This window comes from Tasmannia lanceolata, unplaced genomic scaffold (assembly GCF_043159265.1).
Source record: "Tasmannia lanceolata isolate RefF3 unplaced genomic scaffold, GAP_Taslan_0.1 ptg000007l, whole genome shotgun sequence".
NCBI classification, from domain to species: domain Eukaryota; kingdom Viridiplantae; phylum Streptophyta; class Magnoliopsida; order Canellales; family Winteraceae; genus Tasmannia; species Tasmannia lanceolata.
This window is the reverse complement of record NW_027518684.1, coordinates 19,630,709-19,651,963: the sequence shown is the minus strand read 5'-3', so window position 1 is coordinate 19,651,963 and position 21,255 is coordinate 19,630,709. Positions and strand designations below refer to the sequence as shown.

The window sequence follows — 21,255 nt, the reverse complement described above, 5'->3', positions numbered from 1 at the left end:
GTTGCCATTTGCTCAACCTCTCCCACCTTGGTCCACCCCTATGCCTATATGTGTATGGGTGTGGTGACGCTTCCCACCAGACCTCTCTTGAGTAACTGATGGTATGATGACACTATGCTTGTTTGCCTCGCTTTGAGCACATGCATACAGCACCCCAATGTAGGAAGGGAAATGGCATCGGCCTAATATCTAAACTTGAATATGATAAAACTTTGGATTCAATCCAGCAAGGAAATCAAAGATGTGCTTCTTCCTCTAATAGAGGTGTTCCAGAAATGTCTGCGATCGAATAAATAGCTCTACGAACTAATGGATCGGATCGAATTGGAAAATGGAAAGATTTGTACAAGTTATACGTTTCGAAACTTGGATGCATCTGTAGGATAATCATGTAATAAATCATCATGATGGTCAAATTTTTCCAAAGGCCATGAAGGGTATTATAATAGGATGCCACTGGCCGATCCCCTTGATTTTTCCTAAGAATCTCGTGCCTCAAATCAAGAGTAAGTCATATCTCCCTTTTGGGAATAGGTCACAACCAGTCCATCCCAAATTTCTTGTGCTATCTCCATAAGCATATAGCTTTTACTAATCGCAGGAATCATCAAATGATCTATGAAACAATGGTGGAATTCTCAACCTTCTACTTCTCATAAGCAGGGTCATCAAGTTGGTTCCTTAATTCTACCATTTAAGTAACCCATTTTCCTTGCTCTGTAGAAAGCAAACTGTGACAGCTGCAAGTAATCACTTCCATCAAGTTTTTTCAGTTGTGATTTGGAGAGTAGGGTTCTCACTTAGATTTCATACCGAACCAACCAACCCACGAGTAGGGTTCTCAGTGGCCTTGCTTGCCTCCGAATTTATGTAGTCACCCCCACAAACCTATAGATACTCCAAAGAACACAAAAGGAGCTAATGATAGGAGACCTCACTCACATTAGATCAGAAAAAACATCAAGAAACAGCCATGCAATGGATATGAGTAGATCTGAGCCAAAAAAAATTCAATCTAGGAAGAAAAACATAAGAGTCGAACCCCCTTTTGGAATATTAAAAACTGTGCAACACCCCCAAGAAAATGATTTCAATCAAATGGCATGTGATTTTTCCCTTGCGAGGGGCAATTCAAACCTTACGGTTTGTCGGCCTTGATGGCGCTTGCTGATGTCATCATCAATATAGTGCTGACATCAGCACATGTACAGCAGCTCCAGGGTTCTTCCCTTGTGTCTTCGGTTGCTCCTTTTGATGCTCTTGCTCAAATAGAGTTGCTCTGTTACCAAGTTGGTATGTGGATATAGGATTTGATACAAGAGGAAGAAGAAGAAATACGAGAAAATGTATGAGGGAAAGGAAAAATTGGGGAGTTATTTTCTCTCTAGTCCTAGCTCATATATGGATGAGAAAAATAAAAGAGAGTACATACATATCCCTATGGGGACAAATTAACACAACACACAAATTAGACATACCAACAAACTGACAATACTCAACAATTTGTCCATGTGATATTATGGAAATAAGTTGGTTCCTAGACAATTCTTATGTGGTTATTGATTAGAAGATATAATTATTCTGTTTTATTGTTCTTAATGTCCCATTTTCTATGTTTTGGTGATTTTGCTGTACCGGTGCTCTAACTTTTGAGATTATGGGTTTGGTGAATTTCCAACCTCTCCAAAGGTTCTTTGTAGTTGGACATATTTAGGGCCTAGAGCAATGAATGGGAAGCTAAACTTTTTGTTTGATATAACACAATTACTTGAGTATTCTTGGAGTTTTCAGTACTAATCGTTTTCCTTTTTGCAGATGGGTGCAGAAAAATGGATAATCAAGTCTAAATAAGAGCAACTTTTCAATTGGAAATGACTCCATGTTGTTGGGTGAAAGGGTAGTATTTTGATCAATTTTAGTTTAGATAATGTGAATTTAGTCCCTGTTCGTTTTAGATTTTAAGAATCAATTGCGAGTCCCAGACCGATTATTTGACTCGAAATTAATTCTCATGACGAACTAGTGTGATTAATTCTCTTGCGCATAACCCATTTGGTGTGAATGATTCACAAATGGACAATTCCTCAGAGAAATCCAGTAGAGTAGGCCATCCGTTCACTAATATTCCGTAAAATTTCCTAGCAAAAAGAAAAGAGGGGGCGGCCCAGTGCACGAGGCTCCCGCCATTGCTCTGGGAAGGGATAGATGCCTAGATGTATGCAGCCTTACCCCTGCTTTGCAGAGAGGCTGTTTCCTTGACTCGAACCCGTGACCATCAGGTGACAATGGAGCAACCTTACCTAGCAATTCCCGTCGAATAATATTTTGTGGGCCCAACTTCCCTTCATTACTAACCAGTAGTCTATCTTGAACCATAGAAAAGCTAATAGTCTATCTATAATGTGCTGTATAGAATTGGAATACTTGCGTGGCCCAAAACATACCCCCCTCCCCCGCCCCCAAAAAAAAAAAAAAACTAAGTCTATCTATAGAGAAATGATTTTGGCACTCCACTCTTTTGATCTGTGGCGAAAGCTTCTTGTCTTTTAGTGTTTAAAGGGCTGTCAAATGGTTATTTACAGTTCCCAAAAATCTCTGACAATGGCATTTAAAAACAAAGCAATATGTTACTTTCGCCACATATAAAAAGAGTGGAGTGCGAAAATCTTTTCCCCTATCTATAGTATGTACTATTATTAGATTGGGAAAACTTAAGTGGCCCACTTGGTTATCTAAAGCCTCAAAAATGTAAAGTTTCTTTTAAATATTAAATATATGGCTACTGATATTCCCACTACCATGTTTTGATAAGAGAAGGGACACCTTGTCTTTTATTTTTTTTAACTGGCTGAGAGTTTTTTAGGAATTGTGTTGGGTTTTCCCTTCTTCTGTTGCTGATCAATTGGAAGGTTGGTCATTGGTGCCTTTTAAGAGAGAAGGCAAAGTCCTTTGGCATGTCTCTCTTCTAGCCGCTTTGTGGGTTCTATGGTAGGGGAGAAATGTTAGTCTTTGATGGAATTTCTAAATCATCTTCTTTCATGTTTGTGAAAGGCATTGCTTTAACGATATCTTGGGTTAGAATTCTTCCTTTTTTTAAGTTTGTTTCTGACTTTGATCTTTGGAACGGGTAGAGGGAGATATCCTTCAGGTGGTGCAAGAATGGGATCCTCGTCGTCATGGCTTCCTTAAGCTTAATTTTGATGGATCTAGTATGGGTAATCCCAGCTCGGCAGGCGTTAGAGGAGTTCTTAGGGACTCGAATGTTGAGGTCATATGGGCATTTGATGGGCCAATAGGGGTCTCAGATGCTAATGAGGCAGAGGTTCGAGCTGTTCATCAAGGGATAAAATATTTGGAAAGAGGTTACTTGGATCGGGTGATCGGGTGATTGTGAGGTTCTCTTGTTCCTCCTTGGAGATTTGCGCAGTTTTTTAATGAGATTCAGGATACAGTGGAAGGTTCTTCAATGGCACACATTCATGTGAGGGGTATGGCGATTCTGTGGTGGATAGATTAGCGAGAGTGGGAGTCCTCAAGGAGGGGCTAGCGATGTTTGATTATCTCCCCCTTGAGCCCTTTTCTATGTTTTTTTTATTGTTCTTTATGTATTGTTGCTTCTGAATCTCTTTCGGTTTGACCACCTCGGTCTTTCCTTGTTAATGAAATTTAGTCACCATCCAAAAAAAAAGTTTTTTGGGAATTGTAATAGCCATTCACAGCTGGTTAAATTAGAAAAGACGAGGTGACTTCGTCTTATCAAAACATGGTAGTGGGAATAGCAGTAGCCTAAATACATACCAAGTATAGTGAGAAAATTTCCATGGCTACTGAAATTATTTAATACCTTATAAAATCTACTTGTATTGGGCCCATGCTATGCATGGTGTGAAATGGTAGTCCACCCTAACGCATATGTTTGGTTAGAGATGGTTCACTCCATCAAAACTCAAGGGGAAATGGTAAGTTCACCCCTTTTGTTACATGGGACAGCCAGCTCCCATGTACGTGGCAATCAGGAACGTTGAATTCTTCCCACGTGAAGTACATCAGCCCCTCTCCAGTCATAGATACACTGGAGCTGGCTGTCCCAAGTAAAAAAAGGGGGCGGATATATCACTTCCCAAACTCAAGGTGTAAAATGGTGGGCCCCAGCCATGGTGGGCATGCTTATAAAATTGTTGGGCCCCACCCAAGTGTACAATAGTGCGTCCATCACACTTATATTTTGCATGGGACCAAGGTTGATCATTGAGATTATATCTTAAAATGATCTTTCTTATAATAAACTTATAAATTTAAGCTCTTGATTTTTATTCTCTTTATTTTTACCTTATAAAAACTTGCTCGTAAGCCACATTTTTCTATTGTAATTGTGCGCATGGGGGTTCGCACGTGATGCATGATTGTCATGAACTAAATATAATGGAAAAATGTGGCCCCAAGGTTATTTATTATTTAAGACCTTATAAATGTAAAGTTTCTTTTAACTTTAAATACCTTATAAATTAAGGGAATTGATATCAGCAGTTCAGCGCAACCATGTTTTAATATTTGCACAACCCAGCTTGTCTTTTCTTTGTTAATTGGCTCTTGAGAGCTTATTGGTAAATATAATAACCTTTTGACAGCTCTTTAAATACTAGAAGAGATGATGCCTTAGTAAAAATATCAAAACATGGTTGTGCTTATCGATTCATTTCACTAAATCAATTGTTTTATAGACATTAAGGGCATGTTTGAAACATGGTTTTAAATTTCAGTTCCGGTTCAATCGTCATGGAAACACTTTAGTTTCAATTAGAAATTTTGGTGGAAATCCTATAAAATCACCGTGATGCATTGAAACAAATGCAGATGATGGAATTTAAAGACGTAATTTTATGGAGGGAAGTGATATTTACGCCCCTTTTCATCACCAGGGACACCCAGCGCCAGTGTACGTGGCAATCAAGGCCACTAGATTCTTCTCACATCAAGTACATTAGGCCCCCTTTAGTCATTGGTATACCGGCACCAGGTGTGCCTGGTGATGAAAAGGGGCGTAAATATCACTTCCCTTTTATGAAATGCTAGAATAAATTCAAATACACACTTAGAAACCATCACGTAAGCGAGACAACCATCCATGATGGTTTATAAACATTGAATACCCAGTGACATTATGCAATTTATATAAATATAATTATGTTAAAAAAAACGAAACAAAGAAAAAGGTGGCATTCTTATTATAAAAGGATGACTAAATGCTGCTCCCAGCTGATAGTTTACATGGAAAATTATAGGTAAAAGGGGTGACTCTAATAAAGAAGTAGGGTAGGGATATATCAGCTCTCAAAGAAAAGTTAGAAAACGCAAATAGCTGTTTAATCTATTGTACATAGGCAACAGAAAGCATCTTTTTCTAAGGAAGAGAGGATCTGAGAGGTGGTGTCTTAAGATGGGAAATAATTTAAATTCTCTTTTAGTAGTGGAGAAGAAGAAAGAGGAGTAGATGGGACTATGGATGTACTATATGGGCAAATTTATTGGGAATATTCCCGCATATTCATGAATATTTTTAAAGACAAACAAATTAAGGGGGAGTATTGTTCATCTTCATACTCAATGAGCAAGAAACTAAGGCCATGTTTGGCCACCAAGAAAAATTATTCCTTGGAATATTTGTGGGTCTAATTGAAAGAAAAGGACGGAGGAGGGTGAGGGAGAGACCTTTAGTTGGAGTGAAGAGAGGATTAGAGATCTCTAATAAATACCTACTTAAAATTAATTTTTATTTTCCTGAAATTTAGGAGCTTTTCATGCTCCTCACTCCCACACTCTCAAGCTTCTCCCTCTTCAGTCCATCTCTCACAATTGGACCCACAAATACTGCAGGGAATATTTTTTTTCAAGGTTGCCAAACATGGCCTAAGGTTTGCATATTTGAATATCCACTGACCATCTAATTGGCAGGCTAGATACATATGGCTGCAGATAAGAGTGGTCAGATCCATATTCATTAATGGGTCAAAAGTCCTTTGCGTCGTTCAACACTTATGAAGTAGGACAGTTTTTCTTGTTTTCCTTTCGTATTTTTTTCTTTCTTTTTTGGGCTGAAAATAAATTTTACTTTGGGCGAAAAAATAGACGTAACTTTCGTTTTACACGCAGTTTACATGGAAAGAACCGTAGCTTACACCTAAACATATAGACTATCTGTATACAATCTTATGGAAAATAATATTTCCACTCCTTTTTATTAGGGGTGGACATGGTTCGGGTCCTACCCGAAGAATCGAACCGGCCTCTTTGGTTCAGTTCTGAAAATAGATAGTTCGGTTCTGGGTCCAAAATTTTGGAACAATCAGTTTTCTGTTTGGTTCTGGATTTGGGGTATCCCCGGAACCGAAGCAATCAGTTAAGCAAAACAATCAAAAGAAATAGAAATTGTGGAAATGGTTTAGAAGATAAATATAATTGTATGTAATTAATAACTATTGAAAAGGGAAATGATATATGCGCCGAGGTGTTTCGATAAACAATCGCTCCACTTGTTTGTCGTGTAGTATTTAAGGGGTTTAAAGAGCTTTTTGAGAATCATAATATCCTTTGAAATCCCTTTAAAAACTACACGACAAACAGGTGGAGCGCATGTTTATCGAAATACTCGGCGCAGATATTTTCCGACTGAAAATTATATGGTTTGAGGGAGGCTTTGAGAGGAGAACAATTTGGACTCGTTTACCATCGGATTGATCATAACTAGATCCGTTGATTGAACGGCTATGATCATCAAATTAACCCCTTCGAGGAACGTATACGTAAGCACTTACGTTCTACTTTGATACTTCTCGCAACTTCACAACTGCCAATTTCCGTGTGGGTCCCATTCAAAGGTGATCCCAACTGTTTATAAGTGGGCCCAGCGTTGGACAGACCATGTCGGCATCCACGTCAGCTGACTAGGTGCAGACGAAAAAGTGGTGGCAATAAACGACATCATCGGTTTCGTGACTCTTCGTAAAAGATCAAAGCAGGATTTTTTTGGAAATTCTCCATAAGGAAAAATATCTAAAATTTCCTACTTTTTAGATGTATTTTTCCTTTCCAAACCTTTTTTTTTCAGATGATTCTTGCAATCCAAGTAGGGCCTCGGTGGGACCTTCAATTTGTGATAGGCTATTGATATTGGCACTACCATACTTTAATAATTGCAGAAACTCAGCTTGTCTTTTTATTTTTAATTGGCTTCAAATATGGCCTTAGAAGGACTCTTAATTTTTGATAGGCTACTGACATTGGCACTACTATATTTCAATAATTGCACAAACTCAGCTTGTCTATTCCTTTTGAATTGGATATTGAGAGCTTTTTGGGAACCCTGATTACTTTTGACATTTGTTTAAATAATAAAAGAAAAGATTAGTTAGTGGTTTAGTGCAATCATCAAAACATGTAACGCCAATACCACTAGCTTTTATGATATTATCCCTGAAAATTAACCACAATCATATCATTTCCCTCTAAATGGTGGAAAGAAAAAAATCCCCCAAGTCATAAGTATTTTTCTTGCAATCAAAACAGACCTCGCCTCGTGCACCAAAAATCGGAAAATCAAAGGAAAATGACACATTTTCCATGTCCTAACATTATTTGGTGACCATTTACTATTCACATGGCAGTCCTTGTCGGTTCAGTACATGAATGTTGATCTTTTCGACCTCTTAGCTTTTCAAGATATTTGTAAATACTCCAATGGGAAATGATATCTCCACCCTTTTTTATTTGCCTTTTTCACCCTAAAAATAATGCATTTTCAAGAAAGGACGAGCAAAAAGAAAGTAAATATAATTATTTGCAAATAATAGTTATTAAAAATCATATAACTTCCAATAGATTTCACTTTTAATAAGTAAATAAGATATGTTTAAAATAATGTTAAGAATGTGATATATTTGCCCCCTTTTCTTCCCTAGGCCAGTCCCTCTAGTGTATTTATGACTACTCTTTTAATCTACAAGGGTTGGCCTGCATCTTATTTGCAGAGAAAGATCAATTTTGGTGGCGACCCAACAAGCAAGAGAAGAATTTGGACTCGTCCACGATCTTCTTAAAATGGACGGATCAAAACGAGTTTCCTTGATTGGACGGCTATGATCATCAAATTAACCCATTGGAGGATCATAAGGTCTTACGTTGTAATCTCCAACTTGGATACTTCTCACAGCTATCAGATTTCGTGTCGGTCCATGTAAATTAATCCCATCTGACTACAAGTGGGTACCGACTCTGGACAGGCCTCCACATCAGCTGTCATTGTTACACGTCAAATAGTAAAAGCGGTTGTAATAAAGTTAGATGAGATTTTAGTGGAAGTAGTAGTCAACAAGGAGGTGACAAGGGTGGGATATGTGTAGACTTGTCTGAGAAGATTAGAGGGAATTTTGGGAGAATGGAGGGGTGTCATTAACAAAATAAATAGTAGAAGAGAGAGAAAGAGAGAAAAAAGTAATGATTACACATGGCATTTCATATTCTACTCTTCTCCCTTCTAAAATTTACCAAAAACAAGGTTTGGCATTGGAAAAGTAGGGGAGGGGACAATCCCGCCACATAGGCGCCACCTAAGCCAGAAGCTAATAATTATGTCTCTTCCATGTCTAGAAGTCCAATGGGATTTGAGCTAAAAAATGACAACCAAACAATATTTGATATTTCATATTCCTAGAAATGCTTAGCCGTCTTCCCTACTTTTTGCAACCAAACAGAGCCTACATTTGTTGGGCCTATGCAACCTGCAAATCATCTCCATAGAAGTTTCTATAATGCGCACTCCCTCTACATCATTAAATCCCTAAAGTTCAGTCTTCGCTAAATTCCTATAGTTTAGTCTAAACAAAACAAATCATAACTCTCTCATCCCAGAGAATGTCTGGGTGCAGTTAAAAGAAGACATCTTCACGTAGATGTCTCTCTAAAATTGGGTTTTTAGGACATCAAATTTAAACCTAATTTTGAATCCAATGATCAGTTTGGCACTCACAATCGGTTGCCATAAAAATACAATTCTATTTTGAACAGAGTTTTTCGTTTTCCCTATTTTTCAGGCACTTGTCACACTCTCCTTACTCGTGCCCTCTCAATTCTCTTCATCTTCCACCCTCTTTCCACCGTTTGATAAACCAATATTCCATGGAAAAAACTTTCATGGCTGCCAACACAGAGCCTAAAGATTTTGGATAACGAAGAACGAGGTTTGGGTAGAATTTCTTTTGTAGTACACGGTAAAAGAAATCCTCCGGTCCTTGGTTTTACTCTTCTAGAAGGAGACTATAAATCTCTTCTCTCTGAAGTTAAGGCTTTGATCACTCATCAACTTAGATACGGTCACAAAGCCGCTGACTCACTGGCGAATTATTAATGCTTGCTATTGGCATTGGAATGAGGCTCCTAAGCTTGCTACGGGTGGTTCGATTCATACATTGTGATGCGTGCCACAAAAAATATCAACGGACCCGCTATTCTTTTTTATGACATTAAAAGGAAGGGAAATAGTATCCCCTCACACGGTTTCTGTTAAAGCTCGGCAGCCGTCGGAATTTGGTTTAGATTTGGCATGTCATTCCACGTTTGGTTGCCAAAATGTATTGGACTCCCGTTGATTCTCTTGGATTTCTCTCATTGCTTGTCTCTTTCTTGTTCCTTTCTTCTAAAAGCAAAGAATTATGGTTGAACTTTCCCAAACTCTCTCTCTATGCTTGTCTCCTCCCTTTGGTCTTTTTCATCGTACGATGAATCCAATGCAATTTCTTCATAAAATATCCCTTAAAATATTATATATTTATGACTAGACAAATAAATAAATAATGAAGAATGACTAACTAATGACAATGACAATGACGTACCATTTTTTTTTTTAATTTAATGTCATAAATTACTTTATAAGCACTTGGTTAAGTGCTTTTTACTTGTGCCCGCTCTGTTTGGATGCCGGGTTTTTTTTTTTTTTTCCTGGGGTTTATGTAAATAAAGGTAGGAGAAAAAAGAGGGGACAAGCATTAATTAGAGAAAGATATTATGATGAGTGGAGAGAGGGTAGAGAGAGAAAGAGAGAACACCTTTTTCAAGACAAGATTCTGCTGATGTCAGAAAAAAAAAAGCTGATGTGACCGCTAAACCTTTACCCATAAAACAATCCTTCTCTCCTTTAGGGGGACAGTGTTGGAGAGTGCCAAGCCTAGTAAGGTGACTCATGTCCACACTATCATATTTTGATAATGCCACTACTTACATTGTTTTACACTGTATGATTGGATTTTAATGCAGAGCTAATTCAAAAGGGCTACTGATATTTGCACAACCATGTTTTGATAATGACACACTCACCTTGCTTTTATTATATTCAACGGCCTAGCAAAAGCTATCTCCTTGTCTTTTCCTTTTTAATTTGTAATTGGTTGGTTAAATAATAAAAGATAACGTCATCTCGTGTCATTATCAAAACAAGGTTGTGAAAAATATCAGTAGTCTTAAAAATTGTAAAAGAAAGCACATAGTGCCATTATCATAATATCGTAACAACTATATAAGACCACTATAAAAAGGTGGCCTAGACGGAAAATGATATCAACACTCTCATCTATTGATAATGACACCCCTTTCTTTGTTTTAGGGCTTTTATTATGATTTTAGATGCTGTTATAAACTTACTATCCCGCAAAAAACCATAAACATCTGATTAGAAAATTATAAGATAAAGCGAGAAATTGCGGTTATAAAATAAAGAGAGTGCCAATATCATTTCAATAACAAAAATATTAAAATTAGCATCTGCTCATGCCGCACAATGGACTATTAATTAAGAGGAAAGAAATCGCAAAATCCTCAGATTAAGGGTCATAATACAAAAACTAATCGTATGATCCTAACCATTTAATCTATGGTGGCCCACTAGATGAATGGTTACAAAACAAAAAGAAATGCTTGGTAATGCGCCACCTCATTGTAATACAATGCCACACACCCACGGTCATATAGTGGTCCACACAGTTTTAAATTCGGGATTCAGTGTCATGCCACCACAGAAAATATTTCAGTTACTGAGCAAAAAAATAATAATAATAATTTCAGTTTTAGTGGAACTTTAGATTAAAAATTGGGGAAACGTTTTATGCGTGGTACCTCAGATAAGTTATCTGACCAAAAGTTCAAAAAATCATGTGGGCCCATATTGTTTGGATGATCCAAAGCATTCATTTAGTAGGCCCTTACATAGATAGGGTGTGCCCAAAAAATCAGCTCCATAGTATCATCCTAACCCTTCGATTTTTGGAGGTTAAAAATGGACAGATTTGTGGAGGTTTATACCCATCCACTGTAACCTCCACAAATCGAAGGGTTAGGATAATCCCGTGGAGTAAATTTTTTGTGCACACTCTATCTATCTTTGAACTATCCAAATGAATGCTTTGGATCATCCAAACAATGTGGCCCCACTTGATTTTTTGAGCTCTTGCTCCGATAGCTTATCTGAGGTATCGCTCAAAAAACATTTCTCCTTAAAATTTTTAGTATTATTAAAATTTTGGTGAAAATTTAGTAAATAAGCGTTGTTAGAATATATGAGATCCAACCATTGGATTAGGTGTAGATCTCATCGTTGGATTGGGACTACCATGATTTTTAAAATTCAAAATCATGGTAGTCCCTACTTTAGAATTGATCTAGGCCGTCCATCTAGTATGACCTAAAGATGTGTCTATCTTTAGCATAGGAATTTTTTATTAGTATCCTATTTGGGGAACTTGGAGAAGGATCAGTAAAATCTGATGGACGGTCCCAATCAATCAATTTGGGGAACTTGGTGATCCATCAGTCGAATCTGATGTAGGGTCCCGATCAATCAACGAAGAAGCCACCTGTACAAAAACTGACGTGTCACACTTTGACACTAACAAGGCACAAGGAGTGTAAAACACCTCTAAAAGAGATCGTTTCGCCTACATCGCGCTGCACCACAACAACGCGCTTCGTCGCTCATCACAAAGCCGTCCGATCTTTTTGACGGACGAGATTCAATGCCAACACTTTCATGTAAATCTGTCTCGGTATAATCTAACTCTGAATTTAATCGGGATGCATTTCTCTGGGCACTCTCGCAGGATGAGATTTTGATCGTCCGTTAAAAAGATCGGACGGTTCTGTATTGGCGACGAAGGGCGTTTTTGTGCATCGGCGATGTAGGCGAAACGCGTTTCTCTTCTTTGTTCTGCCCACGCGGCCACACCATCACTAGTATCCAGCTGTCCAGAAACACAACCGAGGACAGAGTATTTTCCTAAAAAAAACTCCAAAATCCGAAGGCAAACACACTCTTTCTGACCGTCAAAAACAGACACGTGGCAACCTCCCCCAGTCTCGCCTCCACCTAGGAAATAACCACCCCCTTTCTCCAAACGCCCCTATTTAAATTAACCTCCCTCCCTCACCGAGTCCCATCTATTCTTCATTTCTCTCTCTTTCTTTTCTCTATTGAATATGGTGAATTTCACACTGACCGGATTATTGAAGAATGTCGCCGGAGAATTCCCGTCCCGGCGAGCGTTGTCAGTTTCCGGCAAGTACGATCTGACGCATGAACGGCTCGATCTGCTCATCGAAGAGGCCGCCTCTCGCCTTTCCGGCTCCGGCATCGGTGCCGGCGATGTTGTTGCCCTCACTTTTCCGAATACCCCCGAGGTTTGATTTCTCTCTCCATCTCTCGAAACTTTCTTTAGGTTTTCTGTTTGGATTGCAGGAAAATATTTGTAAGATTCTGTAATCGTGGAAAGAAAAAGTTTTCAATTTCTCTTTCTCTTATCTATTCACAATTTCTCGGAAATTCCTTTATCTTGCTTTTTTTTTTTTTTTCCTCATCCATGTGTTTGCAGAAAAATGGAAAATCGATGATTCTATATTGGTATTGTATAGAATATTGAGATTTGTTTATAGATTTTGTACGGTGTGGGGCCGTATGTTCCAGTATTTTTCAGGAAGTACTCTACGGCTGATCCCATATGATGATCCAAAATGACGATTTGTTGTTCCATAACATAAAATAGTTTGTTCCTTACGAATCATTTCTATAAGATATTCCTAGCCTTCCTCCTATGCAGATTAATGGAAACCTGTATAGATCGTACGGTTAGGATCATCCTATGGAAATTATTTCCGTAGTAGCGCAACCTATTTACGTTGTAACCTAACAAATGGACGGTTTGGATCATCCCATGGAGTGGGCCATTTATGGAAAATACTGGACTATAACGTTGTTCACCCCGTATTTTCGGAAAAATTGAAAATTGATGATTTTATAATTTTTCTTGTTTTGCAGTTCGTGATCATGTTTTTAGCTGTCATTCGAGCCAGAGCCATAGCCGTGCCGCTTAACTCGGCTTACACGGCTGAGGAGTTCGAGTTCTACCTATCCGACTCAGAAGCAAAGCTCCTCCTTACCTCCCAAGAAGGCAACGGCTCGGCTCAAGCCGCAGCCACCAAGCTCAACATTCCCCACGCCACCGCCTCATTCTCCAATCCATCCACTCCCATAACCCTCTCCCTAACTCGCTCCGAGTCGGATTCCAACTCAGTATCCGAACTCGGCCTCAACGAGCCGTCCGACGTGGCACTCTTCCTCCACACATCCGGCACAACAAGCCGACCCAAAGGCGTCCCCCTCACTCAGCTCAATTTAGCCGCGTCCGTACAAAACATAATCTCGGTGTATAAACTCACTGAGTCAGACTCAACCGTACTCGTCCTCCCTCTCTTCCACGTCCACGGCTTGTTAGCCGGCTTACTGAGCTCACTCGGAGCCGGAGCCGCAGTCACGCTCCCTTCATCAGGCCGTTTCTCAGCCTCCAACTTCTGGTCAGACATGCTCTCATATTCCGCCACGTGGTACACCGCGGTCCCCACAATCCACCAAATCCTCCTAGACCGCCACGTCAACAAGCCGGAACCATCCTACCCTAAGCTCCGCTTCATTAGAAGCTGCAGCGCGTCCCTCGCGCCGGCTATAATGGATCGGCTCGAATCGGCTTTCGGCGCGCCTGTTTTGGAGGCGTACGCTATGACTGAGGCGTCACACCTTATGGCTTCTAATCCTTTGCTTGAAGATGGGCCCCACAAGGCGGGGTCAGTAGGGAAGCCTGTGGGCCAGGAAATGGCAATCTTAGATGAAAATGGTAATGTGCAACAGGCGCACGTTAGCGGGGAGGTGTGTATAAGGGGTTTAAATGTAACAAAAGGGTATAAAAATAATCCTGAGGGTAATAAAGCGGCCTATCAGTTTGGATGGTTTCATACCGGAGATGTCGGTTTTTTTGATGAGGATGGGTATTTGCATCTTGTGGGGAGGATTAAGGAGATGATTAATCGCGGAGGTAATTTTACTAAAATGCCCTTCTTAGATGACTTTAGTTGTCTGTTTTTGGTATTGGGATTTGGGTTGTTGATGAGGGTGTTTTGGTAAATGCAGGTGAGAAGATATCTCCCATAGAAGTGGACGCCGTTCTTCTGTCGCATCTTGACGTGGCTCAGGCGGTTGCTTTTGGAGTTCCCGACGATAAATACGGCGAAGAGGTAACATTGTACACCAAACCTCTGTGTATAAACCCCACCATCTCTTGAGCTTTTTATACGGTGTAAGCCCGTATAGTCCAGTATTTTGCAGAAGGAGTGTAAGCCCCATAGGATGATACACACTGTCCATTTGAAAAATACTGGACTATACTCGCTTAACCATTTAAAAAAGTACAGTACAGTTTACACATTAGGATGATTCAAACCGTCCATTTTATGGGACACAAACATAGATAGGTTATGCCCGAAAAATCATTTACTTAGGGTGATCTCAACCCTTCAATCTAGACGGATTTCCATAATATGACATACCTCTATGGATAGGAGGGTAGGGATCATCCTATGCAAATGATTTTTTGGGTAATACCCTATCTACGTGACGGTTTGGATCATCTACAGTACTTTTTTAAAAATACTGGACTATACGGGCTTACACCATATAAAAACTCGTTCTTGGTACCTGGTCACTGCATTGCTAATACACTGAGCTTTGGTGTATGCTCCTACTATGGATCATATGAACTTGGTTTAGATATAACCATCTGTCACGCTAGAAATGAATGCCTTATGTAGTCAGAATGTGATGAAATGATCCTTACGGTTGATCATGAACTTCCCCGATCAAAACGGGTTTAATCCTGACCCTCTGATCAATAAGAGATGGGCCCACCAAAGCATTCCAACATGAGAATCCAAAACGTCCTCTGTTTTTTATCTAACTTTTGATTTTTGTTTTATCAACAGATACATTGCGCGATTATACCGAAGGAAGGATCGAATATAGACGAGGGTGAGGTTGTGAAGTTTTGCAAGAAGAATTTGGCATCTTTCAAAGTACCCAAGAAGGTCTTTCTCACTGACTCTCTTCCCAAGACAGCTACGGGTAAGATCCAACGGCGGTTAGTCGCCGAGCATTTCATCGCCAAGATCTCAGCCGCCAAAGTCCCCAAGTTCGGAGCTTAAAATTACTTCATATTTCTCCAAGTCAAGGACAAAATAAAGAAATGTGAAAAAACAGTAAGAGTTTCATTGTATTGAGAAACATTTATTTCGTGGGCGTATCATTTTTTTTTTTTAATAATGGCAATGAATGAATATTTGCCCACAATTTAGGTAGATATTTATAGTAAAATTATATTGTGTACAGGTATCACAAAGTTGCTGCCTTGGATATTTGATCCTACGACTTATAATGTTTGATTTTGTTAGATCAAATATCAAGGATGGATGGCATTATGTGCATTTAGGCCTCGATACTAAATAAAGGGAAATGATATCTGCTCGATAAACAAGTGCTCCACTTGTTTGTCGTGTAGTATTTAAAGGGATTTCAGAGGATATTACGGTTCTCAGAAAGCTCTTTAAACCTTTTAAATACTACACGACAAACAAGTGGAGCGCTTGTTTATCGAAACACCTTGGCGCAGATATCATTTCCCTATATAAAATCTTAATAATTAAGATCATGCCCGGCAGTCAAGAAATTTTTTTCACAAGTGAGGGGTAGGGCAGGTGAGAGAAGGAGACATTTGAGAGGGCAGGAATGGGTTGAGGGTGAGTGATGGCTAAAACAAATTAGGAAAAATTTGCATTCAGAGTGGATATTTTTGTTTCTCTATTTATGAGATCATGACTGTTGATCTTGTAGCGCATCACTAGAGAGTCCCATCGTGGAAACAAAGGTTATATCCTTTGGAATGTGACATTACGAGCTATGGTGTGGGTTTTACGGCGTATACCTAAAATTTACCCAATTTCTATTTTTGAAATTGAGAGTTCTAACTATAACTTGGGTAAAGACCATTTTCAGCGTCACGTTTCTATCAACAATTGATATTTGGAACGGATGGAAGGAGATTCGTGTCAAAATCATTGTGCTCTGTTTGGTTGCTTATTTTTTAGAAGAATAAGGGGGAATGATTTTCTCTTAATCTGCTGAAGGTTGTTTGGTTGTCATTTTAGCAATTTTGGGGTCTTTGACTACCGGGGTTGTCGGGAGCCAATCAGGTGACGTGGCACCCTCTAAATCTTCTCGCCAAAATTTTCTAAAACGAAGAAATTTCAGAAGAAAATCTCGGAGATCTCTCTATTTTAGAGTTGAGGAGACATCTGGGAGATCTCTCACAAATCTTCAAGCAACCAAACAGCCTTCTCTACATCCACCACTAATCTCCCCGTTGACTGATCTTCTTATGATCTTCTGTTGACTTCTTCTTCTCCTAATCTCACACCCATCTACAGGCAACCAAACAGAGCATAACGAATCGGGTATGGGATTCTGGGTTAGTTGGAGTAGGTGGAGTTCTTAGAGACGAGAGTGGATCAACAAGATGGACTTTGTCAAGTCCAATTGGACTCACTGACTGAAATAAGGGTCTGTTTAGATGCAGATAGTTAGCTTGTAGATTAGTGGTATAAGTAGTCAATGGGAGGAGACAAACATTTGTAATTTTTGAACTTCCTAGGATTTACCCGGTATAATAGTGATAAGTAGTGTTTGGTTGCTAATCTCGTAAGAGTAATGGGAGGGGGCGTCATTACCAATATGAGAGAGAGAGAGAGAGAGCAAAATTCTACTAGACAAATTCTTCATTTTTTTAAGAGGATGGCAAGGAAGGTATAAGTAGGGAACATGGGTGCCACGTCACCAGACAAGCAATAATGACCTTTGAATCTTGTCTAGTAGTCTCTAGAAATTATGATGCTAAATTAGCTAACAAACACCATAAAAATGACCAAAAATGCATTTTTCTACTTGGACATCCTTGAGGATGCCAAGCATGTGGCAATCAAACAGACCCTAAAGCAGAAGTTAGAGCCTTTCTCCAAGATAGTAGGAAGGGGCTTCATGGACAACATAGTAGTGGAGGGAGTCTCCCTTGCTGGGTATATAATATAACCCATGTATGTTCTAATATAAGCCCAATAAGATAATGGACCGGTGTAGTGGGCCTATTTGGGCTAGAGCCCACTAACCTATTAAAACCCTAGTGTATCTCTATATATATGGGCTGGAGGCAACAAACTTGGTATTCCAAATTAGATACCTTGGGTGTAATGCTTCAAGCAACCTCTTGCTTGACCTAATTACTCTAACAATCTTGAAGCATTAGACAAAAACCCTAATTTTTTATTTTTGGAACGTCTCTGTAACGCCCCGGATTTTTTGGAAATACCAACTCGGTGCGTAGAAGAATATTACATCATCTTTCTCAAAAACTTTCATTATTCCCAAGATCTCAAATACAACAACTACGTTTAGAGGGTTTACAGAAATTAAGTCTAACTTATTACATCTTAATTCAAAACATAGTTGATACATATTTAAAACATATTTGTCCTTTAGAACAGTTCTGGATTCAACTCTAGCATTCCTCATCTTTCATCTATACTTCACCTGGGGATTGGAACAATAAAACAAGGGAAAAAAAAGGGTGAGCTCAAATAGCCCAGTAGGGTATAAACAACAAGTGATGTAGAATTGTCAAGCTCATAATAACATGATATTTTGTAGATAGGACATCTCACATTATAAACATGGAAAGAAAGAATAAGCACAACATACTTTCCAAACGTATAGAGAAAACTTACAGAACTTGATATGAAGAATTATATATAGAATTATATTTATAGACTTCATTAAGCATAGATGCTTTCATTCATAGCCATATCTCGGCCCATTCATAGCCATACCTCGGCTCATAATCCTCTAAATTTACACTATCTAGAGTCGTCTTTACCCACGTGCACATGGAGGACTATAACGCGTCCACCCGTCGTCATATCATAACTCAGTCCATATTCAGAATTAGGGTATCACAAGATAAACTCTAAACATAAACATATCTCACGGAAACAAGTTTCGATGATACAAAATAGAATTATAGCTTTATCAGTAAAATCATTTATCTGAAAGGAATGGGGTCTGAAAGAAAGGATCCCCCTTGGATTCTCATCAGTTGTGGATCTTTGAAGGATAAAAACTCTTATAGCAATTGCGTATAAAGATAATCAAAGAATATGAAATATTCACATCTAGTATATCAAAAGAGAATCAATGGAAGAAAACCCTTACATATAGCAAAAGAGAATCAATGGAAGAAAACCCTTACATATAGCAAAAGAGAATCAATGGAAGAAAACCCTTACATATAGTTTTTCGGTCACAGGTTTGTTTGAGCTTACACCTTGGAGTGGATAACCTGTAAATATATTCTAATTTTATCAAATTCATGTTTTAAGGCAGTGTCCTTTCTGTCCAGGTAATGTCCATCTGTGTCCAAAATAATGTTCCCTGTGTTCAGTGTTCTTTCTATTAAATTTTTAAGATCATGGGGCCCAGCATGCACTATTCATATGGACCCCACATGTTACTATTCATGTGGACCCCACAGGTTACTATGCTCAGCAGTTCATCATTCTTTGATTTAGTTTATTTCTTGGCTACTATGCTCAGCAGTTCGTCTTTCTTTGATTAAAGTTTACTTTACGGTTACTATGCTAGTATTTCACCGTTCAAATAAGATGGGCTACTATGCTCAGCAGTTCGCCTTTCTTTGATTAAAGTTTACTTTACGGTTACTATGCTAGCATTTCACCGTTCAAATAAGATGGGCTACTATGCTCAACAGTTCGCCTTTCTTTGATTAAAGTTTACTTTACGGTTACTCTGCTAGCATTTCACCGTTCAAATAAGATGATAAAACTTGCATAATCTATAGTGAGTTATCGCCTCTTATGCATGCTTTATCCTAATATTTACATAGGTGGTAGAACCAACCATATTACCCATAATAAATACTTTAACTATCTATATGAAAGACTTACCTTGGTAGTGATGAAGTGGATTTTCTTTTCCTTCTCATCTCTCTCTTTTTTCCTCTTTCTCTTACTCTTTCTTCTCTCTCGTTCTCTTTTCTCTTTCTCTTTTTTTTTTCTTCTTCTTCTCTTTCTCTATTTATAGGTATTTTTTTTCAAGTACAGTCTTAAATTCACAACTACTCTCTTAATGCTTTTACAAAAATATAGGAATAGTAAATGTATAAATAAATGAATAGTAAAGGCTGCTTGAATAGTAACAGGATGATTAATATTATTTAATTATTATTTTCGTCGGTGAAGCGCAATTAATGATAGTGGTTGTGGAGTGACCCGCTTAACCAATGAGTTAATGAAAGTGGTTGCGGTGTGTCCTTCTGGTAGTGGTTCCCACTAGTGATGGGTCCCGCTGGCGTTGGGTCCCGTTATTTGTGGGTCCTGCTTGTTGTGGGTCCCACTGGTGGTAGGACCCGCTGATGTGGGACCCACTGTTGGTGAGACCCGCTTGTGAATAGTACTCGGTGGGTCCTACTGTGAATAGTAATTTTGAATAGTTTATCTCAATAGTGAACTTGCATAGTATTTCTGCATAGTAATCTTACGTAGTATTTCTGCATAGTAATCTTGCATAGTGACTATTGTGAATAGTAATTATGAATAGTGACTATTGGTAATTTTTAATATGTGTAAGTATCTACTCATTTTTAGTTGACATCTGGGGCGGTGGTTTAGTGGTAGGAAGCCGTTCAATCATCGCTCAGCGTTGGGTTTGAATCGCGTACGCCCCATTATGCCCGATGTCCTCATGCCCGATTAACTCGGGGAAAAATGAGTAATGGCCGATGATTACCCACCTATGAGGTCATTTTTATTTATTTGTATATATATATATATATATATATATATATATTTTTTACCGGTTATTACATTCTACTCCCCTTAAAAAAAATTTCGTCCTCGAAATTTTACGTACCCTAAGAAGTAAATAGATGAGGATACTTTTGTTTCATCTCCTCCTCCGGTTCCCATGTTGCTTCCTCGGTGGCTTGGCTCCTCCACAGAATCTTCACCAGTGATATTCTTTTTGTCCGAAGAATTTGTTCCTTTCGATCAAGGATTTGTACTGGTTGCTCTTCATAAGACAAATCTTGTTCCAACTGCATTGGTTCTGTTTGCAGTACATGTGATGGGTCCGCCAAGTATTTCTTTAAAAGTGAGACGTGAAACACATTGTGAACATGTGACAAGGCTGGTGGCAAAGCTACACGGTATGCTACTGGTCCAATTCGTTCAAGTATTTCGTATGGTCCAATATATCTGGGACTGAGCTTCCCTTTCTTTTCGAACCTTATCACACCCTTCCAAGGTGATACTTTTAAGAATACACGGTCACCCACTGCAAACTCCAGGTCTCGACGTCGATGATCGGCGTAGCTCTTCTGTCTGCTTTGAGCCGTCCTCATATGTTGTTGGATCATACGTACTTTGTCAGTAGTTTCTTGTACTAACTCTGGGCCTAGAAGTTTTCTTTCTCCGACCTCATCCCAACACGTCGGTGTTCTACACCTCTTACCATAGAGAGCTTCATAGGGTGCACTCTCTATACTAGAGTGATAACTGTTATTATAAGAAAATTCAACCAATGGTAAGTGTTGGTCCCAATTACCTTGGAAGTCTATTATGCAAGCTCTAAGCATATCCTCTAGTGTCTGAATTGTCCGTTCGGATTGACCATCTGTTTGAGGATGAAAGGCAGTGCTGAAGTTCAACTTTGTCCCCCAATGCTTTTGTATACTCCTCCAAAAATTAGATGTGAAGCGCGGGTCACGATCAGAC

General features: G+C 38.9%; 2 protein-coding genes across 4 annotated transcripts in view; both read left to right on the top strand.

Annotated features, from left to right (window-relative positions):
• LOC143882225 (uncharacterized) overlaps positions 1-1,969 on the top strand; it is a 30,749-nt gene extending 28,780 nt beyond the window's left edge. For all 3 annotated transcript variants that reach the window (XM_077385714.1, XM_077385713.1, XM_077385712.1), the window contains one exon: positions 1,816-1,969. In XM_077385714.1, coding sequence (XP_077241829.1) covers positions 1,816-1,847 — 32 coding nt within the window. In that variant the 3' untranslated portion in view covers positions 1,848-1,969. The remainder of the gene's footprint in view (positions 1-1,815) is intronic.
• Positions 1,970-11,998: 10,029 nt separating this feature from the next.
• On the top strand, positions 11,999-15,660 carry AAE3 (AMP-dependent synthetase and ligase family protein). The gene is made up of 4 exons (XM_077385711.1): positions 11,999-12,717; positions 13,352-14,402; positions 14,498-14,601; positions 15,346-15,660. Exons 1-4 carry the CDS (start codon positions 12,517-12,519, stop codon positions 15,562-15,564), a joined length of 1,575 nt encoding a protein of 524 aa, XP_077241826.1. The 5' UTR covers positions 11,999-12,516; the 3' UTR covers positions 15,565-15,660.
• Positions 15,661-21,255: the final 5,595 nt, after the last annotated feature.